At 35.6% G+C, this 27,577-nt stretch overlaps 1 protein-coding gene across 4 annotated transcripts in view; it reads right to left on the bottom strand.

The window, feature by feature from the left end:
- The window catches only part of HERC3 (HECT and RLD domain containing E3 ubiquitin protein ligase 3), a 163,222-nt gene that overhangs the window by 63,208 nt on the left and 72,437 nt on the right, over positions 1-27,577 (bottom strand). For all 4 annotated transcript variants that reach the window (XM_051964905.1, XM_051964903.1, XM_051964904.1 and 1 more), the window contains exons 19-23: positions 27,316-27,486; positions 19,814-19,957; positions 19,056-19,222; positions 17,339-17,405; positions 13,914-13,996 (exon numbers count right to left, since the gene is read on the bottom strand). In XM_051964905.1, the coding sequence (XP_051820865.1) occupies positions 13,914-13,996; positions 17,339-17,405; positions 19,056-19,222; positions 19,814-19,957; positions 27,316-27,486 (632 nt within the window). The remainder of the gene's footprint in view (positions 1-13,913; positions 13,997-17,338; positions 17,406-19,055; positions 19,223-19,813; positions 19,958-27,315; positions 27,487-27,577) is intronic.

Below are 27,577 nucleotides of genomic sequence, written 5' to 3' on the forward strand. Positions count from 1 at the left end.
CATATATGGGAATCAAAGCAAGCCATTCACTAAAACACAACTTAATATTTTTACCTACAAAAGGTAGAAAATCTAAAGAGTTTAGTGACAAAAGTTTTATTCATTTCAAGTCTGAGACTAGATGAATTTCTATCACCTCAATAAAACATACAAACTTGCACATAAGCATTTATATTTCATGAAGTCATACCAGCTGGAAGGCCTAAATCCCTACTGTGTTATTTACATATCTGTATGGAGGGCAACAATTGTCTTCTTATTCGCTATTACTTACCTATAAGATCAGGTTCATACTTATGCTGAGTATTTGTGTTTTGATTTATTAACTATTTACTAAGAATTATTGGCTCTTGGTTCCTCCTGTTACAAATTTGTGCTTCTTCTTGAGATGCCTTGTGTAAAATTATTTCAGATGTCACAAAGATCCTGTCAGTGTTTTTCTATCTAGCTTCTGTTGAAAGTAAAATCCTAAACCCTCCCCCATGCATGTAAGGCTAAAAAGAATTGAGACATCCTTAAGATCTAACTGACTGAGGCTGTTGCTATCTGGACATCTGAGTGTAGTTGGCCACAAAGAGCTCCATACTTCAACTATGACAAATGTCGATTAAAAGAAGGGAGCTGAGTTCATAAGAATCAACTTAATGTCAACTAAGTTGAATGAAAAGCTCAAAGGGTATCTCATAATTTATTAAGCTGGCAAATAATCAATAAATTGATAGTCAGTGGTTTCTCTCAGTAACAAAAGACAAAACTCATAGAGATCACCAAATGTTGAAATACCTTTGGAAAAGTGGGTGTCACTGACAGACAGAGCTCAACCTTGACTGGTGAACAATCAATAAGGGGGCAGACACATTAAGAGGTGGGCTAAAAAGCCTCAGTGAATCCTAGTGATATTGTGATATGCTCATGACATTCAGCTACCTCCAATACTTTAAAAAAAGGAATCCACCCCTATCCGGATCATTGTGGTTGTTTTTCTTCGTTATAAGCTGAATCACCCTAACTTATAATGGAGAGTTTCATAAACAATAGCTTATTACCTAAGGGCAAGAACTTGCCTAGACTGGATTCTGTTTAAATGGTCTTCTTCCAGAGGATTTGGGCAATCTTATTTATCAGCAATGTCCTTCAGAGACTAGCTGAATGACCTACAGTGGCTGGGTCCCTGAATGAGGAAATAGAAAGGGAAAACCATAATCCTAATTTAATAACTGGTTATTAACATAAGAGAAAAATAATCATTTCATTCATTACCATACCTATCCTTGTTGAATATCCTTCTTCCACTATGTAAATCTCCTTTTGTTAATTGCTAAATGATCTACCAGTGCCTCACTCTATTACAATATGGAATAAGAGCAGAAATATCATTCAAAGGAATAGTCTAAGTCCAAAAAAAAAAAAAAAATGGCATTGTCTGGTAGGTGAAACAGAATCATTTCACTGAAGGAGAAATTAGATAATGTGAAGAAAAGTGAACAAAGATTACATCTTCTAGTTCTTTTGAAAATACCTCTAGAAATAGTGATCACTCATGGTAAGATGCACCCTAATTCCCTCGTTCTTAATGCCTGGGAATAAAATGACTGGCCTTTCAGAGAAAAAAGAAAGAAGTCCGTATATTAAAAAAATGTACCTTGATGTGCAAAAATATTTGTGGCAGCCCTTTTTGTAGTAGCAAGAACTGAGTGAATGCCCATCAGTTGGAGAATGGCTGCAAGTTATGCTATAGGAATGTTATGGAATATTATTGTTCTGTAAGAAATGATCAGTAGGATGATTTCAGAGGGGCCTGCAGAGACTTACATGAACTGATGCTAAGTGAAATGAGCAGAACCAGAAGATCATTGTACACAGAAACAGTAATATTATACAATAATCAATTCTGAGGGATGTGGCTCTTTACAACAATGACATGATGTTCCAATGATCTTCTGATGAAGAGAGCCATTTACACCCAGAGAGAGGATTATGGGAACTGAGTGTGGATCATAACATAGCATTTTTACTCTTTTTGTTGTTGTTTGCTTGCATTTTATTTTCTTTCTCGTTTTTTCCTTTTTGATTTGATTTTTCTTGTGTAGCAAGATAATTGTATAAGTATGTGTGCATATATTGGATTTAACATATATTTTACCATGTTTAACATATATTGGATTACTTGCTATTTAGGGGAGGGGGTGGGGGCAAGGAGAGAGGAAAATTAGAACACAAGGTTTTCCAAGGGTTAATGTTGAAAAATTATCCATGACAGAAGCAGCTACACGCAAAGAAAGAATACTGGGAAATGAATATAAACTGCTTGTTTGCTTTTCTTCCCGGGTTATTTATTATTTATACCTTCTGAATCCAATTCTCCCTGTGCAACAAAAGAACTGTTCAGTTCTGCACACATATATTGTATCTAGGATATATTGTAACCTATTTAATATGTAAAGGACTGCTTCCCATCTGGGGGAGGGGGTGGAGAGAGGGAGGGAAGAAATCGGAACAGAAGTGAGTGCAAGGGATAATGCTGTAAAAAATTACCCTGGCATGGGTTCTGTCAATAAAAAGTTATTAAAAAAAAAGAAAGAAAGAAAACAAAAATTATCCATGTATATCTTTAGAAAATTAAAAACCTTTAATAAAAAAAAATTTTTTTTTAAGTGTACCTTGAAGATAACTGTACCTTTTAGGATTTATAAACTGTATTATCTCTGGGCCTTCCAGCCTAATAATTCAAGCTTCCTCCAATTTCTACTAGAAGATTTCCTAAAACTCAACTGACCTTCAAAGTAACCAAAAGGTATTAATTTGGGAAGATTAAAACAATTCTCCTCTCACTACAAATAATTAGACATGAGATATGCTATCCCTTCATTGGGATTGGATGCCTTTGCTTGCTAATAGTTGCCATCATCTAATTGCCTTAAGGAAGCATAATGAAAGAGCTCCTGACAGAGTTTTATGACTGTGTGAATGAAGAAGGAATTGGTTTTGGAATGGCATTTTGGAAATAACGACATAGCTCAACGAATAAACCTTAGTCCTCTACTTGTAAATAATACAGACATATCTATCCCTCTGAGAGGTAGCAGAGAGGACCACAACAATGAGGGAATACATAGGTACTGACCTAAAGAAGTCTTATAACTTTGTTGCTTTTTATTTTGCTTTGTTTCTTTCCCTGAAAATAGTGCAGGACATCCTGGATTCTTCACTGGGAGCTGACTGGCAGCTAGAGAAGTTTCTATATTGGGGAGAAAAATCATTTACTGGAAAAAGAACTCATACCTGGCATGACAGCCCAGGAGATGGTGAGTCATCCCATATGGGTATTTCTGATCTCACTAACCATGGTGGACAAGCTGAGGGTAGGAATTATGGCTGTACCACCCAGCACAGGGGGGCAGGATTAATTATGTGAAACTGGCCAAGAGGCAGCTGGCAGAAATGTGGACCCTAGGATGCTAAAGTCCATAGACATAAGGGAGGAGTAGAGGGGATCCCAGCAGCAATGGCAGCCCAGTAACAGAAGGGCAGGTCTTGGCAATGGTATTAACTATAGGTCAATGTTTACTCTAACATGAAACTCACTGGCTCCGCCATATCTGTTTAACATTTAGTGATTAATGTTAAGTTCTCCAAAGGGAAAACTCAGGGAACAACAGTGTCATACTGACAGGTGATTTTGCTTTCTGGCAAAACAAGAGTGGTAAAAATGTCCAAACAGCCCCCATAGAAGAAGGTCTGGGAGGCTTTCCAAAAAAGCCAGGTATCTGGTACTCTCCCATGCCATTCCCAAGGTGAAGGTGATCCTGGTGAACATTTAAGTGGGTGGAGCAATTCTCTCACTATCATGAAAATCAGTGATGATGCAGAAAGAATCAACTTCTTTGATTTAGCCTCAATGTTCTTAGTGTGTCTCCTCCTTATGATCACCTCTTTACCTGGAGATTCAATGTGAATGGCAAAAATTAGACATTCCTCACCACATTCATGTTTATTAGAACCAGGACTCAATCCTTATAAGGAAGTAAGGAGACAGAAGCCTGGGATGTCTTGTCTTTGCTCTCCCGTATTCAGTTACTCCTTCAGAAAGCTGTTGCATTGTTTTAGTTTTTTGGCCATGTTCCTGTTTTTCTTTTCCTCCTTTAGTGAAATCTATAGGTCTTGAGGCAATTAGATGACAGGCAAAGAGAATATAAGGCCTGGAATTAGGAAACCTGAGTTCAGATCCAGATCCAGACCTTTTCACTAGTGTCAGGCTGGGCAAATTACTTAAATTCTGTTTGTCTCATTTTTTTTCCCCATTTGCAAAATGGAGATAATAATCCCACCTACCTCCCATAAAGGATAAGATAATATTTTTGTAAGCATAATAGCTGGAACAGAAGGCACTTAATAATTCCTGCCTCTTAAATTCTGTTGTTGTTCAGTTGTTTCAGTCATATAGAACTCTGTGATCCCTTTTGGGGTTTTCTTGGCATAGATATTGGAGTGCTTTGCCATTTCCTTCTCCAGCTCATTTTACAGATGAGGAACTAAGACAAAAAGGGTTAAATAATTTGCCCAGGATCACACAGTTACTAAGAAGCTGACTTGAAACTCTTTGTCTTCCTAACATCTGCTCTGACAATCTATTCACTGAACTCCCGAGCTGCCCCCCAAAATGTTATTGTTCAATCATGTCTCTTCATGACCTCATTTGGGGTTTTCTTGGCAAAGATACTGGAGTGCTTTGCCATTTCCTTCTCCAGCTCACTTTATAGATGAGAAAACTGAGGTAAACAGAGTAAAATGATCTGCCCAGGATCACATAGGCAGTGTTGAGGGTGAATTTGAACTTATCTTCCACTGTGCCACAAGGCAAACAATACTATATATGTGGCGGACAATCCTTCTTAAGGAGACTGAAGGACCTTACAGTAAAGGATTGGAGTAGAATGGAAATTTATTTAATTTAGGGTCTTTTTCCCTTAAAAGACCATATGTGGCTCAGTGAACTAAAGGCTCAAATTGCTGATATCATTTCCTAGTCATCTGAAAACAAAATAGCCATCCTTTTAAAACAGGTACTTCAGCTAAGAAGGTTTGCTTGGCTAAATCAATGCATGGTGTTCTCAAGGAAGATCCTTGTTGAATATTATTCTTCTGCTATGGCTAAGTAAATTTCCTTCTATTAAATGCTAAATAACCTAAGAGTGTCTGTCTCATTTTGTTCAAATATTAAAATAAACTATCCGGAAGCTGGCCAAAGAGTCAGACTATTGCCTCATCTGTATTTCTTAATTTTTTAATAATGGGGAAGATACAGCCTGGAATACTGCTTGAAGTCAGGAAGATCAAGGTCAAGTCTGCTCATTCTCAGCTCCACTCCTTACTTTCTTGCCTTTTCAACATCCCCCACGGCGACATTGGTCCTGCACAAATACAATCCCACTACTGCTCCTACATACCACCAACACATAAGCACACATATTTTAAGTTCCCCTTTCTGTGTTGTTTTCCTTCATTAAAATGTAAGGTCTTTGAGGATAGGGACTATTTTTACTTATATTTGTATTCCTGGAATTTATCACGGTGCCTTACACTAGCATCTCCCGCCTGAAGCTCAGATAGGAATGTGGAGAAATGGGAGCCTTACCATTATACCCATGCATCTCCTGTTTGGTTTCCAGCTGCTTGTGGGAAGAGAAGCGTCATTCCTCCCACTGATGCGGGAGGGAAAAGATGCTATTTAATGGAGCTTGCAGCCTCCTCTCTTACATTGGAGAATAAGAATATCACAACTGCTTCTGTCCCCAAGTGTTTACTTCTTCCCCTAAACTGTCCAAGGCTCTAAAAAGACCTTAAAAACTTGTTGGTTTTTAAAGTCTTGCTAAAATTTTCATTTAATGATAAGAAAAACCTAACACATCCAACCTGTGTAGATCATCATCCAAACCCCATTCTCTATTTCCCTTCAATTGACTTAAAGTTTCAACCAAACATTACCATTCCCTTCCACCATACCCTATAAAAAGCTTGCTCCATAGGCAACAAATTTACCTTCATTTTAAATCTTTCCCTTTTCTATTCCTTCCATCTTCTGGTTCCCATGAAAACCTGGCTGTCTTCTAAAAACATAGTTTTCCTGGCCAGCCTTTCCAACACTGGCTGTACTTTCAATCATTCCCTTCAACTCACTATCTGAAGCTGGAGAATTGGAAAGCTCCTCTCCACCACTTCCAGCTTCCCACTCTGTCCCTCTCTCCCATTTGGGGGTTCATAAATCAACTTTACCATCCAAACAAAATCTTGGGAGCTATATATTGTCTGCAGATTGTCACAGCATTCTTCTTCCCTTGTCAATGATTTCAGTATGTTTCTCATAATCTTTCTCCTACTACTCTGTCCCTCTACTACTCTACTCCTACTAACTCCTGTCCTCATTCTAAGGGGCTTCAACATACATAGTGATACTCCCTCAAAAATCCTAACCTTCCAGTTCCTCAACTCATTCACTTCCCTTGACCTATTCTTCCCCACAAAGAGGGTCATATCTCTGATTTTGCCATCATCTACAAACATCCCACCTCCATGTCTATCGATTTCCTCCTTTTGCTCTCTGCCTTCCAATACCAAACCATCTACACTGTGACCGCCAATCCTTCAACCCCTCAGTTCTCTCTCTAGCCACCATCACTGCAGTAGCCACATTCTGGTTCTTTCTCCAACTTGACCCCTTTGTAAACCAATTCAACTGTCTCCTTGAGTCACTTGTCCCTGTCACTAGTTATGCTCTGCCAAACTAAACTTTTGATCATGTCAGCCACCTATTGAATTCATTCCTACAGAGGTGCTGCTTAAAAAAGACAAAAAATATCACACAATTTGTTCAGACTGGGTCCATTACAAATTAATGGTACATAACCTTAACTGGACCTTCACAGGTACTACACAATCTACCTAAACATTCCTAAATAATTCACTATCCCAATAAATAATTCATTATCCCAATCATCACAATGGATTAAATCTTTTCATCCTTTTTCAAACTTCTTGTGCTTCCCACCCTATCACCTCCACCCCTTTCTCATAACCTTGTCCTGTTTTATTTTTAAAACTAAAGCCATTCACCAAGAACTTGTTCTTTTCCCCTCTCATCTCATATCTTTCAGATGCCTTCTATCTTTATCTCCTCTTCCACCTAACTCACATGAAGAAGTGGTGCTTCCCCTTGCCAAAGCAAGCCCTTGTTTGACCTGTACATAATTCCATTCCATCTCTGCTCTCTCATTAATCTTCAATCTTTCCCTGTCTACCAGATGTTTTCCTAAGGCCTAAAAAAATAAACACTATGTTTCCCCACATCCTCAAAAAATCCAGACCTGCTCCATTTAACTCCACTAACTATTGCCCAATATATCTCCTGCCTTTTGTGACTAAACTGACAGATTATGAAGAAGAAAGCAAAAAGTTGCTAGAAATGATGGAAAACTTGTAAAGAATGGCCAAATGGACAGCTTTGAAAAGGCAGTATACAACAAGTGTCTCCACTTCCTTTCCTCTCACTCTCTGCTTAACTTCCTACAATCTGTCAACTAAACTAGAAATTACCAATAATTTCTATTTTTCTTTTGTTTTGCCTGAGATCGTGATTGCTACCCATACCTTTGTTTCTGCTGAAGCAAAATAAATCCTATCTCCAATCTCTTAATGTGTTTTAAGGTTTCCTTAGAAGGTAGGCTTTTTGATGGGACTTGAAGGAAGCCAATATGCAGAGGAAGAGCATTCAAGGTATGAGGGATAATCAGTGAAAATGTCCAGAATCTTGTTTGGAGAACAGCAGGGAGCTAATCTCACTGGATCAAATAGTATGTAAAGGATATAAAAACACTGGAAAAGGTGGAGGTAAAGGGAAGCAGATTATGAAGGACTTTGAATGCCAAACAGAAAATTTTGTTCATAGGGGTAATAAAGAGGTAATGAGGTAATTATAAGCATATTAACTGGAGAACTAGGAGGTCATTTTTAGAAATTATTTTCCTCATTTTACAGATGAGGAAACTAAGAACCACCAATAATTATTATTATTACACTATATAATATGTCCAATGTCAAAGAGATAGCAAATCACAGAGCTGTAATTATACGCAAAGGTGTACCCACTAACACAGACTGTTAGATGATATCTGAACTCATAGATACTTCCAAAAAAACTTTAGTTCATCCCTGAACAGTAAGTTTCCCCATGTGGTCACCTCTTACACTTTTTCAATGAAACTCTAGCAACTGGATTATGCAAAAGACTAAAACTGTAGGTGACTTTAAGCAAGTCACTTCATTTTCCTTACCTCAGATTCCTCATCTGTAAAATGAATTTGGACTAAAAGTTCCAAATCCATTTTAGTGCTATATAATCCTGTTCTCTGATGGACAGTTTTAACAGATAGACTTTTTGTTTTTTGGATAAACTTATACAAAAACTTAAAGCTGGAACTAAAAATTACTCCTAATCACACCCTATGCATGATTATCATGAAATTCATTAATGATAAGGGCAGCAAACAGAGTTTCTGAGAAGAAAAGACAAGAAGAATCTGACAGAAACAATGAAATGGGTTTCCCACCATTGCCTTTGCTCTCTGATGCCAACTAACATTTTTTTTTCCCCCAACATAATTTTTAGTCTTCCATTTATGGAATATATTATCAAATGTTCTCAAGTCCCAACCACAACACAGACTTAGCGAGCTGCAATAAAGATAGAGGTGACAACTTTCATAGCAAACCAAGTTATCTGCTTTGCAGATATATTTTTGTTCCTTTAAAATCCCCAGCTAGACATTAAATTTAAGGCATTACACAATTCTTAGTTGCCTGGATTTACTTGCAAGTATGCAAATTTAAAGGGGAAGAAAAGGCATAAATCTATATACAATAACTTTTTATAGCATGCCTCTAAACATGTAGTGCATGCCTTATACTATTAATAGTATGAATAGTAGAATAAGTAATAAATAGTAAAATAGTATGAATATTAGAATAACAAGATTTGTATTATTTAAATTAGGAATAAAATTACATCCCTTATGATGAAGATAACTCTGAGAAGAATATAGTATCTCAAAGAAAACAATAATTTAGAAGTAGCTAGCAGGATTTGTGGAATCAAATGAAGGTTTTTTGAGAATAGTAGAGAAATGGATATGTTTGAGAAGCAGCCAATATATCGGGAGAGATTGAATATTAAAGAGCAGGGCAGAGCAATCTTCTGGAGAGAACAGGATGAAATTAGATTGTCTGTGCCATACATAAAGGGATTTGCTTTGGGGAAGGAAAAGGGTCACTTCTTCATGTGAGACAGAGATGGAGGAGAAGATAGTGGCAAAAGGCATCTAAGTGATTTGAGAGGAGGAAAGGAACCTCTTGATGAATGACCTCAATTTCTTTCAATAAAATATAAGATAAAGTTCTTAGCTAAAATGGTGGGAATAAGAAGAGCCATGGGAAGTTAGAGAAGGTATTAAAAGCTGAGTGTGATGCTGAGTGTGATATTAAATTGATGACAGAAGTATAAAAGGATCGCCTTGCCTGCATTAAGGGTCCAGTTGAGATTATGTAAATAAATTTGTAGCAGACCCAGTCAGCACAATTTTGCAATTTTCTCCAGCTTTGTTCAGCAGTATGCGGGTTGGAGAAAAAGCAGCAGATAGTAGGAGATTTAGGCATCATATAACTGATTTAACCCTGAGTTTTCCTGGAATAGAAAGAAACTATGAGATGAATATAAGCATATATAATAGAAATACTTAGAATACTATCCTTCAACTTTATAGTCTCCTAACTTAATGGCAGAAAATTTTCCAACTAATTATCATTTCTCCTAATCTATTAGGAAATATCTATTAAGCATTTGCATATAATTTATGAAAGAAATAAGAGTATACAGAGGCAAATAGCAAATGTATATTAAGCAAATCAAAGTAGTTACTGAGCAAAACTCTAGCAATTTGGGGGTAGTTGGTTGAGAGTAGGAAGCCCTTTCAACATTTCCTCTTGAGTCTGGGCTAGTTTTTAATAAGATTTTGCTGAAAGCAGTTTAGGTTTTTTTTTTTTTTTTTTAATCATTGAAACTGCCCTTAAGATGTGGTTGACTAAGGGAGCTAAGGCCTAGTCTTTTTATTCACCTAAAAGCATAAAACAGGCCTGACAAATTATGAGTTTGTGGGTCCTTGGGACTTGTTATATGTCCCAAGAGATTAGGAGTAACTCCATTCTGCCCTGATGACCATATACTTTTGTATATACTTCTACCCTAGCTAAATGATATGTCTTTGTCACGTATCTTTTTTTTTTTTATGCTGTGGCTAAATAAATCTTCTGCTATCTGTTAAATCACCTCTGAATGTCTTCATTTCATCACAATTCCAAAAATATTGACACTAATATAGGGCATGTAAATGAGAATAATCTAGAAAGGGAGGTTAGAACCAGATTGTAAAGGTTTATAAATGCCCAAAAGAACACTTTGTATTTTATGCTAGAGATTCGGGTACAAAAGACGTGGGAGATTGTTTGGCTCTGCTCTTATTACTTGTATAACTGGGCAAATCATTAGCATTTCAGCTTCAGCATTGTCATTGTCATAAGGGAGTTGGACAAAATGATTCTTGAGTCCCTTTCAACTCTTGATAGCAATGACTTCTATTCATCAAAGACTGTTCAGGACATATATAATCATTCAAAGGCAGCAAGACAGCATAGAGTATACAGTGCCAGATCTGGAGTCAGGAAGACTTATTCATGAATTCAAATCTGGCCTTAGACACTTACTAGCCATGTGATTCTGAGCAAGTCACTTAACACTATGTGCCTCAGTTTCCTCATCTGTAAAATGAGATGAAGAAGGAAATGGCAAGCCACTACAGTATCTTTGCCAAGAAAATCCTAAATGAGGTCATGAAGAGTCAGACAAGACTGAATAACAACAATATTCAACAAAGAACTAAGTCAGAAAATGTAGCAGGAATATTCAGCTGTAAAAAAAAATTTTTTTTTCTTTGAATATGAGCCATCAAAGATGATAAGGGAAACCATCTGGGATAACAAAATCATTCCACATTTCAAAATGACAATTTCCAAACCTATAGAGACAAACTGAATTAAAATTAACACTGTATTTCAAAAGTAAACTCAATTAAAATATAGAGAAATGGAGAGTATTTTTGGATTTACATCAATGTAGGAAATTCTCAATTTTAAAAAGAATATCAATATAGATATGCAACTATTCTGAAATTTTTCATTGCTCAGAGTTGCCTGAGACACAGAAAGGTTAAATGACTTTCTTTGGGTCACAAAGCTTGTGAGTATGTGTGTGTGTGTGTGTGTGTGTGTGTGTGTGTGTGTGTGTAAAAATGTAGGTCTTTCTGACATTAAAGTTGGCCCTGCATCCAAGAAATTATGCAGCTCCTTATGGGATCCTGGCTGCTGCCTTTTATGAAAGAGCATGCCAGAGACTAGAGGTGATAAGAGACTGCATCTACCCATCAAAGAATGAAGTCCAGAGAGTCCATCAGTCCATGGATGCAGAAAAATTTAACACTGGGAAGAACCTCACAGCAGAGTCACCTGCCTGACCCAGTTTGGATCTGGAAACATACCAAGCCCTTTAAAGAGCCAGCTCATCTTAACAGTTGGGTGACTTGTCCATTACTAATCCCTATAACCCTGTCCCACAGTGAACTTCATAAGGCTTTTCCAGAGAAAGAAGCAATGAAGCGATCAAAACAAGAAATCCAAGGACTGTTCTTCCAGAGTTATAAGTTGCTTTTGCCATTTGTGTTTCCCACATAAATTGTGTGCCTTGATAACACTTTATTTTATGTTCATGTCCACTATGTTCCCCTCTCTCTTTTTGGAAAGTGCATCCCAAAATTCCAGGGAAAATTTGTTATATCTATTGTACTTACTTAGGAGGCTATTTGAGTAAATGATTCTGAGCAAGTCACTTAACCCTAGTCTCAGTTTCCTCATCTGCCAAATGAATTAGAGAAGGAAACAGCAAGTTACTCCAAACTCTTTGCCAAGAAAACCTCAAATGAGATCATGAAAAGTCAGACAAGACTGAATAACAACAATACTCAACAAAGATCTAAGGAAGTCAGAAAATTTATCAAGAATATTCAGCTGGAAAAAAAAGAAAAAAAAAAAAAACTTTCCTTGAATGTGAGCCATTGATGATGAGGGAAATCATGTGGGCCAACAAAATCATTGCACATTTCAACATGACAATTTTCCAAACCTAACTTTTCTAAAAATTAATCAAGGCTATTCAGCCATTTTGAATGGGAAACAAATTGGTAGAAAACTTATGAACTACAGTGTTAGAAGTAATCACACAAAGGTTCATTCCTAGATCTGAAAATAGCAGTGACCCCTCTGGGAATGTAACATGCTGGTACCAGTGTGAGTTATGAGTGATGCTACACATTATACAAAATCTATGATCATGGGCTTACTAGCCCCAAGTCACCTAACCTCCATTATAGATGTTTGTGTATGTGTGAGTGTACACACACCCAAACATATGTACATGGCTGCACAACACATTAACAAAAATTAGTAAGTCAATTGTTTTTCAGTCCTGAAGATATTTCCAAAAACATACCGAGCAGCAATTATTCATTTATTTGTGACAAGATTAGCTTTTTGTTTTCCTAGAAAAGAAAATCTTACCACCAAAAGCTATTTATGTCGGTTAATGAATTGGTGAAGTTAGTCTCAGTTGGTTCTGGCACTGAAGCTAACTACTCTTATCACTAATGTCTTACAAGACTGAAAAAGACTGGTAAACATTAGATTTCAATGGCTGCTTCTTATCTGTTAAGTAAAGAGACAGAAGTTCTAAGAGAATAGGATCACACATTGAGAGCTAGAAGGACCTCTGAAGGTTAAACCCAATCCCTTTATTATACAGATGAAGAAACAAAGACACAGAAAAATTAAGTATCTGAAGTGGGATTCCAACCTCTCTATCCCAAGGGCATCTTGGAAACAGCTAGATGGAAGAATGGACAAATACTAGCTCTAGAGTCAGGAAAACCATAGCTTACTAGCTGGGCAAGTTACTTAACCTCTTTTTGTCTCAGATTGCCTAGATATAAACTGGGGATAATAATAGCATCTCTCTCCCAGGGTTATTGTAAGAATCAATATATTATCAATATCAATTATCAATAATATATGTAAAGCAGTTAGCACACTGAATAATAAATCTTAACTGTTATTATAGTTGTTGTTATTATTGTTGGTATTCCAGACTCTTAAGTCCACAGTTATATCCACTAAATCATGCTGCCTCTAATCTACATTTTTTCCATTAATTAATTATACATTTGTTTGACCTCCAATCTATCTTAATGTTAAAAATGAAAATACAAGCCATATGGAAGGCTAAATAAACATACTGAAAATGCCATGGCTTCACGTGGATTTGCAAGTGATTTATAAGTGATTTTAATTATTTAAACATAAACTGTTGAGTTTTTAAAGCTCTCCACAGATAATTTTTTAAATGTAATTCTTTCTAAAAAGACAGACCCAGAACTGTTCTGATTCTTAAAGTCAGCCATCAGCTGTGTTTGAAAATACAAGTTAATTTTCATTAGAATGAATATAAGAAACTAGAAACAATAATGAACAACCAAATCTGAAGCCACTATCAATTCTCTTCATCAGCTGAAAAAACCATCCATGACTATTTTACAAAATGTACCTCCCCACCCTCATTTTGTGACTCCAGTATGACATAGTTCTCATAAAAGAACTTAGAATTTGGCACTAGTCTTATTCTAAAAAGGTCAACAGATTGGCTTTTAAGTCATGAAATATATGTCTTGCTATGGGCACAAAAAAGGACAATTAACAATACTAACCTGTTGTCTTTCTGAACAGTCATTTTGTCTCCTCCAGGTATAAGCTTCTTCTCTTCAACTACCCCATAACTCTCTCTGCATATCTTTATTTAAAAAAAAAAAAATCATTCTTTTATTCCATGTTCATTTCCAGAATAATACTGAGAAAAGCAAAACAGGAAAACAGAAAAAGAAAGAACCTGCATTATCAAGCAAGGAGGATATTTGTTAAAGATGACTTTCCCTTGTTCCTTGCTGAGCTTTTAAGTATGAATTGAAGACATTTAGAAGATAGAAAATATCAGCTACACAAAACAAATATCTAGTGTGTAAATTTCCTTATTCATACACTCATTTCCTAAAACATTTTGCAAACCTTAAAGTATCATATAAATGTTAGCTATTATTATTATTGCTCTTATTTTTATTTAGGTCCTTTATTATTTTTGTTATTGTGGATCATTTTAGATATGTCTGATTCTTCACAACCCCTTTTTGGGTTTTCATGGCGAAAGATGGTTTGCCATTTTCTTCTCTAGCTCTAGCTCATTTTACAAATGAAGAAACTGAGGCAAACAGAGTAAAATGATTTGCCCAGGATCACACAAAATTACTAAGTGTCTGAGATTGGATTTGAATTCACAAAGTTGGGCCTTTCTAGTTGCAGGCCTTCTACTTTATCTATCACGTGATCTGGCTGTCTTTTAATTTAAGCAGTGTGGCTACAAATTTAAAAAAATAATTGCTGCCTTCAATGTTCAAAAACAACATTTGATAGACAATGGGGGGGAGGGGGACAAGATTGAGAGAGGAATGACATGAACACAGATAAATAAATATAAACATGTAAGAAAGTAAGTTAGTTTGGCTGGAACTTAAGAATATGTGAATAATGTGCAACAAGACTAGAAAGGTAAAATTTGTCAATTAAACTGTAAAGAGTTTGAAATGTCTGTCTTATCCTAAATCCAAGTGAGAATGACTGAAAGTTTCTTGATTAAGGTAGTGACATGTTCAAATTGGAATTTTAGAAATAACAGGTTGAATATCTATACCTATGTCATTTATATTTATATTTTCATTTGGGAGTCATTTGCACAGAAATAAGAGGTGACATTATGCAAGCTGATGAGCTCCCACTGAGAATGGAGGGAGAGGACAAAGTCTTGATGTATATCTACATACAGGATGTGTCATATGGATAGTAATCCAGTCAAACAAATGAAGGAACAGCCCAAGAGGCAGAAGAATTTAAACTATTTGCTCAGGATCACACAGGAAAATGGAAGGAAGGTATGTTGCAAGTCAGGAGAAACAAGAGAACAAAGTTTCACCAAAACCCAGGATATAGAGAATATCCAAAAAGAGGAAACTGTCAAAAGTATGAAATGCAATATATTGGTCAAAAAGGATGAAGACTAAGAAGAGGTTATTAAATCTGATAATTAAGAGATCATTGATAACCTTGAACCTTTGACTGAGATCAAAAGTCAGGCTGAAAAGGATTAAGACGTGTACTCACTTCTTGTTTAGACAGAAAATGGAGCTAACTAATATAGGCTTTTTCCCTCCCTTGCAATTTGTCTCTGAAAGGCAAAAGAAATATGATACGTACCAGACGAAAACTAGAGGGGAAAAGGAAGTTAAGTGAAATTTTTGTTGTTTCTTTTTTTATGTCTATGTCCCATTTAGTAACCCATTTAGCTCAGAAGAGATTTTTTTTTTAATGTAATTTTAAAATGGAGAGATTTCGACATATTTATATAAACTGCAGAGAAGAAATCAGTAGATAGAGATTTGTCAGGATCAACTAATACCTACCAAGATAGGTTTCTACCTTTGATGGGGACTTCACTGGCCTAAGGGGCTTAGAGTCAAATTGTGTACCCCTAAGTGCAGTTTTGTGACAGCCTTCAGACATACTGATATTGCTTCATGATTACCTAAAAGCAAGTTTGGTACTCATTCTGAGGCAGTCACTGTCTCCAGCCCTGCTGACTAGACATGTGGAGATGAAGTAGGTCATGGCTACATGAGCTAAATAAATGCTAGTGCATCACTAGATCCTTTCAACATTAGGGCTAAGGAAATCTCCCTCCATTAACTGTCGAGGGATCTGCAAGAATTGTCTTTCTTTTCATTCCTTAACAGAAGATATGGAAGATTAAAGGATGATGGGGAGATGATCAAGGAGGAGCAGGGGAAAGGAAAGAAGATGGTAGAGGTGACATCAGGGGATAAGATCAAGGAAACAAGTGGAGAAGTCAGCTTTAATGACAAAAGCTTTAATCAGAAGCTTTGAGTGAAAAAGGATGAGGAATGATGTTAAAAAGTTTTTAAAATAAAGAAGAATCATCCAAGAGTATTGGATTTGGTGCCAGAAAACCTTGGTTTGAAACCAAGCCTTGCTATCTGCTCTACAGGTGATGTGGACAAGTCACTTGTGGATGTTAGTTTCCTAATATGCAAAATGAGAGGATTGGTATTAGAGAGCATGTTCCTTCCAATTTCAGATCTAAGATTCTGAAATATTGAACAAAGTCCACTGGCAATGGAATAATGACTTGAGAGGTTTGAGGATAATGATAGCTGACATTTATACAGAGCCACTATATGCTAGGCACTGTGCTCAAGATTCTCTTCAGTGATCCTCGCAATTACCCTGGGATACAGGTACTGTTTGTTATCCCCATTTTACAGATAAGGAAATCAACTGCCTTTCCTGGGGTCACTGAATAAATGTCTAAGGCTAGATTTGAATGCATGTCATTCTAATTCCAAGCCCAGCACTCTAACATGAGTGTCAACTGGAACAGGTTTAGAAGGGGTATGGAAAATATTAGTCAATTGGGAAAGAGAAAAAGAGTGGTTTTTCTGTGTTGAGTGCCTAATAATGACTAGATAACAAATATGTAACAGGCTTAGTTGTGTGATGTCTAGTACTGCACAAAAGTAGATTAATTTGTCTTCCTGAGCTAATTTAAGGACTTTGATGATTTACCCATTTAAAAAATATGTAATCAATTGACCAGGCATTTGTTAAACAGTTACTATACACAGAGAATTATATTAGAGGTTAAGAGAAATATAAAGTTAAGACAAAAACTGCCTTCAGAGAGCTTATAATCTAGTATGAGGATAAGTCATAAACACATACATAAATTCATGAACGTATTAAAAAATGATGTAGGTAGGAACAGGTGCAGGAGGAAGCACTCATTACTGAATACCTACTACATGAATGGCATTTGTTTTCAACAAATCTTTGAATTTGTCCTTTTTTTTTTTGAAGGACAAATCCTTGAATTTGTCTGGTTTTAAAGACCACTGGAACCGCCTGAAAATGTTTATGACAGACTTTATGACTAATTAAGAAGTAGGCACTCTAGATTATACACACATTGAGGCAAACAGTTTAGTAGCCAAATATGTTTGGTGCTCCTTACTGTGAAGTTGAGACAGAACACCTCTTCTACATCTTCCCCTGGGTAATCAAGAAGCTGCTGAAGACTCCTAACAGTGAAAGACACAGAGCAAAGGAGAATGGTCACAAATTCCAATGGCATTCCCGTCATATTTATATTTATGAATAACAAAATAGTAAAGACTCTAAAATGTAGATAAATCCAGATCTGCAAATTAACTCATGGCTTAAGATGAAGTAAAACTTAAGATCTAAGGGAAATGCATGTCTTTTCTTTTGAATTTCACACACACACACACACACACACACACACACACACCCACCAGCCTTTGGTTAATTTGACTTTAGGGTTACCAGAAGGAAAAAAAGGATACCAAATATCCTTCTAATATGGGAGGAATAGCTAAGAGTGAAAATTTATATTGTTCATGAACCTCATGGTTGGCTTAGTTTCTCTATATCTCATTCTATCACATCTATATGTCTATGTTATATGTATATGTAACCAGGAAAAGCTGTGTTCAAATCCTACCTCTGACACATACTGGCTGTGTGACGTGGTGCAAATTATTCAATTTCTCAGTTAATCAACTGATTTTTTTCTTTTTGCTGTTGTTGTTGCTGAGGCAATTGGGGTTAAGTGACTTGCCCAGGGTCACACAGGTAGGAAGTGTTAAGTATCTGAGGGCACATTTGAACTTAGATCTTCCTGACTTCAAAGCTGGTGCTCTATCCACTGCCATCTAGCTGCCAATCAACTTTTAAGCAACTCTCTCAAGACTAAATGTTGTGGAGAAGGTATGAACTTGCATAATTAGAGAGAATTTCCTCATCTGGGAATTCCCTATAAAAATAAAATCACAAGTCTGATTATGATCCTCTAGAGAATGGGTACTGTTAACTTTTACCTTTTCTTTTTCCTTTCTTCCCCCTTCCTTTCTTGCAGACTGGATTTTCCTATTTTTTCCAGGTTGGAAGAAAGTGGCTACTCACAAACCTAATCCCATTACTCAGCAGCATGGAAGGTTTGCCCTGCTCCATTTCCAATCTGAATCAACTCACTATTCCTTAGGAAGCCGGGTAGCACACACTCCCAAAGGCTTATCATATTGGTGCTGAACTTTTAGCAACAGGCTTCAAACACTGCATCTCAGCATTCCTGAGCTCAAGTGATCTAGTCTCAACTTTCTCAGTAGTGGGATAACAGACATACACCTGGCCAGTAAATCATTTCTTTTCAACACCTTCCTTAAAGCCAGTTCTTGTTGGTAAGATACTAGTACAATAACCCTATTTTATGAAAGCATTAAGGTAATAATTCATCTAGGCTAAGACCTTGCTTTTTTTTTTTTTAACGTATTTGGACATTTCTAATCAATAAAATGACACAAGCAGAGAATTGAGGGCTGAAAAGGCAATAGCATTCAAATAGTTTTTTTTGATGGTTCCATCAGAACCAATCAGAACCTCTATTTCTGAGTAACTAACATTTCCCTTTTGTTCTGTCTTCCTTTATAAGAAGTGTCAATATGATAACTGGTTAGTTGTATAGCTGGCTAGAATAGTATGTACAATTCACACACAACAGAGCCCAGACAATGGAAACAACAACAACAAAAAAAAAAAACAGTTCAGTAAACTTAAACTAATCAACATATCTTCACTTTCACCTATGGTGATCCAATTTTTCAAAAGTAAGAAAAACTAATCCCAACACCCAGCTTATTTCCATTTTATACCTTCCTTCAGTAGGTGATAGCTCCTTTAAATCTTCCAATCCAGGTTTTACATTTAGTAATTTTTTGTAGAGAGCCAGTGGAAAGTGAAGATCTACTACAGTGAAGTTGTAGATAGCTAGTCCACAGATTATACCAATCAGGTGAAACCAGTTGTGCTCTACAAAACACTTTTTAAAAAAAGGTTAATACTTTAAAACACACACACACAATTTCAGAAGCTCTTAAATCAGTACCATCTAATTCAAAAAAAAATTTTTAATAAGAGGCCTCATTTATATTTTACTGCTGTCTAATGATTTGCCTCAAATGTTAAAGTGTCTTCTAGGTGACGCTATGTGGTCCAAATTAAGAAATCAGTTGATAGAAGCAAGTGAGGGAAAATGTAATAATAGCATAACCAATATATTTAGTTAATTGAAAGGCATACCACTATCTACTAAACCACTATCTACTAAACAGGTCTCATTATGGCTCTGACTCAGTTTCCCCGGCAGTTAAAGAAGAATGAAACCTGACTTTCTACCACTTATGGAAAGACACTAACATAATGACCAACATAAAATTCCTGAGCCTTTAAGTACAAAAATACTAAGTAAAAGAATATTGGAACTTGTATATCCTTATCATTTTTGTCATGGCCAAGGTCATCAGATCAAGAAGTGATAAAATGGCCTGAGGAAAAAAACAAAATAAAACGTGGTGGTATGCCTTATTTTGTTGAATCTACCATTTGTTTCATTGTGACCTTGTTGACTTACTGTGTCAGAAAACCATAAGAGGTTTGAATCTTGATAATAAGTAAACATTCCATAGATAGGATTCAAAAGTTCCTTCAAGAGCAAAAGGAAGAATTCCTTTGTGACACCACCAGCATCCACTGCTTCTTCACCGTCAAAGATTACCTGAAAAAACATGAAAAGTAAGATCCACATGAGATGAAATTGGATAGCAAAACTAGGGGAAAGGTTAAGAATGAAGAAGAAAGAGAAGATGACCCTAGTATTGCTTTGTAGTTTTACCTGAAATTTTTGCTTTTTACATCAAAAGAATCATCTGAAGTTCCACTTATTTACAGAATTTGAAAGTTGGAAGGCACCTCAGCAGTTATTCACCCAAATCAAACCAAAAAGGAATCCTCATTAATACAAGAGCAGGGGTTAGAGTGCCAGGCCTAGAGGCAGTAAGATTCATCTTCCTGAGTTCAAATCTAGCTTCAGACATTTACTAGCTGTGTGACCCTGGACAAGTCACTTAAACCAGTTTGCCTCAGTTTTCTCATCTGAAAAAGGATCTGGAAAAGAAAATGGTGAACTACTCTGATATCTTTGCCAAAAAAAAAAAAAACCAAAAAGCCCAAATGGAGTCATAAAGAGTCAGACCAAACTCTGATTAAAGATTTTCATTCATGAGGAAACCACCACCTCTCTGAGTTGCCCATTTCATTTTTTGAACAGTTCTAATTCTTGGAAAGTTTTTCCATTCATCCAACAATCAAGATTTATAAATTAAATCAGCAATGATAAAAGGGGGCTACAAAAAGTAATCATAGCTCCTGCTTTTAAAGAGTTTTCTTTCAATCTGCAGAGTTAAGACAAATACATAAGAAGGATGTAACTGGTTTAAAAAGACTGAAGTACATACATGCTAGCAAGCAACACTGCTGTGGAACACAAAGTAAGAATTAGCATGGGGAAAAGTTTCTAGGAAGAAGTGAATCTTGAGTTCTTCCTAATTGTGATGAATGTAAACTAACAAGATAGAATGGAAGAGGGGACAGAAATGGAATCAAAGAATCTCAAAGCTGAAGGACACATCAAAGGCCTTTTAATCCAACTCATATCTGAATAAGAATCCACTTTATAATAAACTCATAAGGTGGCCAACTAGCCTTTGCTTGAAGATTTCTAATGAAGGGAGCCCACTACCACTCAAGGTAGCCCATTCCACTTTGAAAAATTCTAATTGCTAGAAAGATTTTCCTTACATGAGCCCAAGTTTCTTTACATCTTTGTACCTTCCAACCAGCCCCTTCTCAGTAGAAGCACACAACATAAGATTTTTATGTTTCTTCTGCTAAATTATATACCTCAAATCCCCTCAACAATAATTCCCAATAATGTATAATGCTGAATTGCAAATTCTCTCCTTGAGAATACAAGCAATTTGATTATACATGTACAATTATGCAAAATATATTTTCTTATCAGCTATATTGCAAACAAACAAACAAGAAAAATAAAGTACAAAAACCTATGATTTGAACTGCATTCTGACTCCACTAGTTCTTCCTCTCAAATAGGATAGGAATTTTCATCATAAGTCTCTTGGAATTGTCTCAGCAATTATGTTGCTGAGAAAACTAAGTCATTCACAGTTAATCACAGTATAATGTTTCTGTTACTATGTACATTGTTCTTTTGGTTCTACTACTTCATTTTGTACCAGGTCATGTAAGTCTTTCTAGGTTTTTCTGAAAGCATCCTGCTCATCATTTCTCATAGCACATTAAGTATCCCTCACAATCATATACCACATTTTTTCAGTGATTCCCCAAGTGATGGGCATCTTCTAAATTTCTAATTCTTTGCTACCACCAAAAGAACTATTATAAATATTTTTGTGTATAGAGATCCTTCTCCTTTTCTGTAATCTCTCTGAGGTACAGACAATAGTGATATTGCCTGACAGTCTTTTGGGCATAGTTCCAAACTGCTTTCCAGATGGTTAGATCAGTTCACAACTGCACCAACAGTACATTAGTCCCAATTTTTCCACATTGCTTTTCTGTCATATTAGCCAATCTAATAGATATGAGGTAGTGAAATGATCAAGATAGATTCTGTGTCATTTTCTTTCTAATCCTTTAGTTAATTACTTTTGTCATGTAATTGCTTTAGTCACAGTTCTCTGTCTTTTAACTTAGTTCAGAAATAAGCTAACCTAATGTAACCAGTTCTCTTAGTAATTCACTGGTCTATTCTTGTCTCGTGGAATTTTGCTACAATAGAGGATATGTGGACACAAAAAAATTTGGTCTAGTATCTACACCACTAAGTCATCTTTCAAGGATGTCTAATTTGCTTTCCAAAAGATCTAATCCATTATCTTTTGACCTTCCAACCAGATGCATATAACAAGCCTTTCTTTATAATAGGGAGAAAGTAGAGGGTCACTGCTATACATTGTTATCAAATTTCCAACTAATCATATTAGTTTAGCAAAATACCTGGACCTAGTTAGGTCCTATATAAATGCTGGCTTTTATTACTATCATCATTAATAGTAGAGTTTAATAATTTAACTTTGCTTAGCCTCTGGTGATTGATTGTTCATATTTACCTCTTTATGTTTCTCTTGATTCCTCTCTTTACATTTCAAAATTTCCACACAACTATGGCCTTTTCCTCATGAATGTTTGGATTCATTCATCAAACTTTAATAAAGATTAATTGTTTCCTTTGTAGGATTATATTCTATTTACCTGAGCAAATCATTCTTGGCTATAAGCCTAGATCGTTTGCCTTCTGAAGTGGAATATTCCAAGCTCTTCATTCACTGATATGTAGTAGCTGTTAGATTTTGCATATTCTAAGGTGGTTCTAATTTTAGGGGTTTTTTTTTCCCCCTCTGGCTACTTGTTTTTTGTTGTGGTTGTTGTTCATGATCTGTATTTTTCAGATATTTCTGAGACTTTTGATTTGCAAATTTCTTTCAAAAAGCTAATAGTAGATTCTTTCCATTTCTACTTTTTTGCTTGGTTCTAAGATGTGAGAATGGGGGAAGGGGATTGTAAATTTAAATCATTTATTGTATTTCATTTTAATTTTATGGATTTTTTGGGTTATATGTGTACATTCCTTTTCACAGATTTCCATATGAGTCATATTGGGGGAAAAAATCAGAACAAAAGGCAAAAAACACAAGAAAGTAAAAAAAAAAAAAAAAAGAAAAGAAAAGAAAAAAGTTGAAAATAGTATGCTTTGATCTACATTCAGTCTTCACAGTTCTCTCTCTGGATGCAGATGGCATTTTCCATCCAAAGTATTTTTGAAATTGTCTAGGATCACTGAATTGCTGTTGAGAAGAGCTAAGTCTATAATATTTGACCATCATATACTCTTGCTGTTACTGTGCACAAGGTTTTCCTGGTTTTGTTCGCTTCCCTCAGTATCCGTTCATGTAAGTTTTTCCTGGCTTTTCTAAACTCGCCCATTCATTATTTCTATAGAACAATAATTCCCATTATATGCATATACCTTAATTTTTTCAGATATTAACCAGATAATAAGTGATCTACTCAATTTCCAATTCTTTGCCACAACAGAGAATTGTTACAAATATTTTCCCTCTTAAATGATACAGCACACCCAGTAGTGGCACTGCTAGGGTATACACAGTTTGGTAACCCTTTGGACATAGTTCCAAATTGCTCTCCACAATGATTGCATTAGCTCACAACTCCACCAACAATGCGTTTGTGTCCCAGTTTTCTCACATCCTATCAAACATTTATCATTATTTTTTCCTGTCATCTTAGCCAATCTTATAGTTATGAGTTAGTAGCTCAGAGTTGTTTTAATTTGCATTTCTCCAGTCAATAGAGGTTTAGAGCATTTTATGATTACATCTGGCTTTAATTTCTTCATCTAAAAATTGTTCATTTCCTTTGACCATTTATCATTTCAGTAATGTATTGTTTTCTTATAAATTTGACTCAGTTCTTCATATATTTTAGAAGTGAGGATTTTATCAAAAACACTACAAGTAAGAAACTGTTTCCCAACTTTCTGATTCCCTTCTAATCTTGGATGCATTGGATTGTTTTTGCAAAACCTTTTTAATTTAATGTAATCAAAATCATCCATTTTACATTTCATAATGTTTTCTTGTTCTTTGACCATAAATTCCTCCCTTTTCCAAAGATCTAGCAGGTTAACTATCCTGCGCTCTTTTAATTTGCTTATAACATCATCCTTTATGTCTAAATCATGTGCTCATTTCAACTTTATCTTGGTATAGGATGTAAGACATTTTTTCCAGTATTCACAAAAATTTTTGTCAAATAACAACTTATTATCCCAAAAGCTGGAGGCTTTTTATATATCAAACAATAAATGACTATAGTCATTGCCTATTGTATTTTATGTACCTAACCTATTCCACTGATCCACCACTTTATTTCTTAGCCAGTATGAAATGGTTTTGATTACTGATGCTTTAGAATACAGTTTTAGGTCTGGTACAACTAGGCTACCATCCTTTGCATTTTTTTCCTATTAATTTCCTTGATATTCTTAATCTTAACTTTTTCCAGATGAATTTTGTAATTATTTTTTCTAGCTCTATAAAATAATTTTTTAGCAGTTTGATTGCTGTGGCACTGTATAAGTAGGCTAATTTAGGTAAAAGTGTAATTTTGTGGGCATTTATTTTTAAAGGTTCTTGAAATAAAACATCTAAGACTTTTTTTTAATCATGAAATTCAAGTAGTTCAGTGATTTTTAATTACCTTTCACTAGTCTTCCAAGAAAAATTTTTTGCTATGAAATTACATCTCAGATTTTCTTCTATTTTTCTGTCTTTTCACTTTTAAAATATTTCTTGCTACTTCACAAAATCATTAGTTTCTATTTGATCAATTCTAATTTTTCAATTAGTTATTTTCTTTGATAACATTTTGTACTTGTTATTTCAAGATGATAACTCTCTTTTCATATCTTTTTCCATAGCTCCCCAATTATTTTTCTCCTTTTTTTTTAAACTCTACCTTTTTCATGTTGCAAGCCAGCAATAACTGTGGCACTTGAGTGAGGAAGAGCTGATACAGGAGTTGGACCTTCTATGGATGAAGGCAGTATTAGTATTATTTAAAATCACCCATTTTATACCTTTTAACTTTTACTTTAACTCTTTCTAGGAATTCTAATTAAACTTGTATTCTTTAAAGTTTTGCTTGTGAATATTTACATAATTCTCAATTTGTATCTTGAGCTTCTCTATTATCATAAATAACTCTTTATGTTAAGATTTTGTTTCCTTGTTTGTTTTCTCATTCTCCCAGTCTACTACTTGACTTTAGACTTTGTGTTAAGCTAGACTCTGTGCATTTCTGAAGAAAAATGCCTGTCCTGAGCATCTGTCCTCTAGCTTAGGCTGGGGAATCTGTAAGTTTTCAGTGTTCCCACAGTGATATAACTTGTTTAATGTCTGCTCACTACCTTTCTGATATGAACTTTGGAAGTCTTTGATCTGGGTTTGGATCTGTTGGCTTGTCTCTGGTTGCAAGTTTCAGTAGACTGTTAATGTGCTCAGCTATTAATAGTCCCTTGGAAAGCTTGACAAGTTCATAGAGATTGAAGTGTAGTTTCCTCTTTGTTCTGGGACTTCTGTCCAGGTTATTGCACTGCAGGTTTCTACTCTGAGCAAGAAGCAAAAATCAAATGTATATTCTTATTGTTGGAATGAGAGTCACCGACAGTTTCTGTTTCTTCAGAATGTGTTCTTTCCTAAGGTTCATTGGAGACTGCTCTACTCTGCCATGCCTATGTGCAAATATGTGCATCAGTCTGACCTAGGGTTGGGGGCAAGAGCTGCCATATGGTATCCATTTCTATACCCTGGAATGCAAAGTTCAAGGGTCTCTAGTGAACTGATGCTCAGTTTTGGTTCTCTTTCATTCTCTGCTATGTATATGGCACATTCCCATATAGATCCATCCCATAGACCTCCTGTCTCTCCAGTTCTTGGATTTCCTAATTAGAATTAGGCCTGGTGTTTTTACTAAGAGAAAAATTTTATGAAGGAGTTAGGTTGTACATTTTTCTATACCCTGCTATTCTGGCCTGGTCTCTGAATGGTACACAGGGTCAGGCCCAGTGCGACCCTGCTTTTTGTCTGCAGGTGCTCAGGCTATTCCTGAATGGAATTCCCTTCTAGTGTCTGCAGATCTCTGGCTATCTCCCTATGCTGACTTGGAATACAGAAAGTGGTTCATTGTGGTTTCTCCCTAGATTTCCTGATCATTAACAAGCACAATGTGATACTTCCTCCTACTCCATCATCATTGATAGTCCCTTGATCAACTGTTTTTCTGAGCTCTCTACTCCTATATCACCAATTACCTACTACCAACTATCAACTACTAAATACAGTGTTAAATGTTGCCACCTGCTTTTTTCACAGGCATCTCAGCATGTTCAAAACCCAAAATTATTATCATCCCCCTAAAATCTATCCCTCTTCATAAGTTCCTTATTTCTGCTTAGGAAAGCATCATTCTTTCCATCATCATGTTTAGCATTTTGCAGTCATCCTTTATTCCTCACTTTCCTTCATCTCCTAAGTCCAATCAATTATCAAATCTTGTCAATTCTATGTATGTATTACATTTCTTTTTATCTTCTTATTTCCCATAGGACCATCTAGTTGAAGAAAACTGTTAAATTACAGGAAACATATTTCATGTTGCTGGAGTTAACACAATTTTAAAGGTAATCCATAACTATAATTCTTCAGAGACTTGGATATTCCATGATGTAGTCAAAGAACATCAGCAAAAAAATGCTGTTTTTTAAAAAGGGGGAAGACTTCTGAGTGAAAGAATAGCTTGGGACATCAAAACAATACACAATTTTCCAAATACAATAAAATTCTCTCTTATTCTTGCCCAATTCTAAAGACATATGTTCATATATTCATCAAATTGAGTATCATAATCTAAATATAAATTCTCATCCATTTTTTTTTCCGTGTCTAGCTAAACCAAATGATTTAAAGTGGTCTTGCATTTAATTTAGGTGATTATATAATGTTCTAGGACTTTTCTAATATAAAACCTAATCTTATGAACCTCATCATTTATATGGACTCTCTTTTCTTTTATCTAGATTCTATGCTAGATAACTTCCATGAGAGTAGCAAATAACTTTAGTGAATTTTATTGCCTGCCTTACTTGATAATAATAATTTCTCTCTATTGTTATCTCATTCAAGGAAACTTATATGATTCTGATAAATGCATCTGAGACACATTGGTGACAGACTAAATTAAATACTTATATATTCAAACAAGAAGTGCACCGTGTATTTTCTAGACATTTTAGTTATGTAAAGATAAAATGCAGTTTGTTGCAGAAAAGTTCTCAAAATGACTATACACCACAACCAAACAATAACAGATATTAGTTCTCTTCAGTACTTTACTACAAACTGCTGAGAAAACCAATATAGTAATTAGAAAGGGTAAATAAGAGAATCTCACTTTCAGAGGCTTTTTCAAATCAATGTCGGAGTGAATACTCAGCTCTCTTAGGGCATCTCCAACAAGGTTGCTCCTCCGAACATGAAGGACAAGGAATGGGCTTCTGGCCAGCAGAGGCTCCAATGTGAGGAGCATGAACACATTCTGCAAATTTGCTCCATTGATAGCGACCTAGAAAATGGTGCCAAAAAAATGACCATAAAAAACTTCTTTGGAGAATACCTAAAAGTAGAGATATAAAGACCTTAATGGCATTGTAAAT

This window comes from Antechinus flavipes, chromosome 6 (genome assembly GCF_016432865.1).
Source record: "Antechinus flavipes isolate AdamAnt ecotype Samford, QLD, Australia chromosome 6, AdamAnt_v2, whole genome shotgun sequence".
In the NCBI taxonomy this organism is placed as follows: Eukaryota; Metazoa; Chordata; class Mammalia; order Dasyuromorphia; family Dasyuridae; genus Antechinus; species Antechinus flavipes.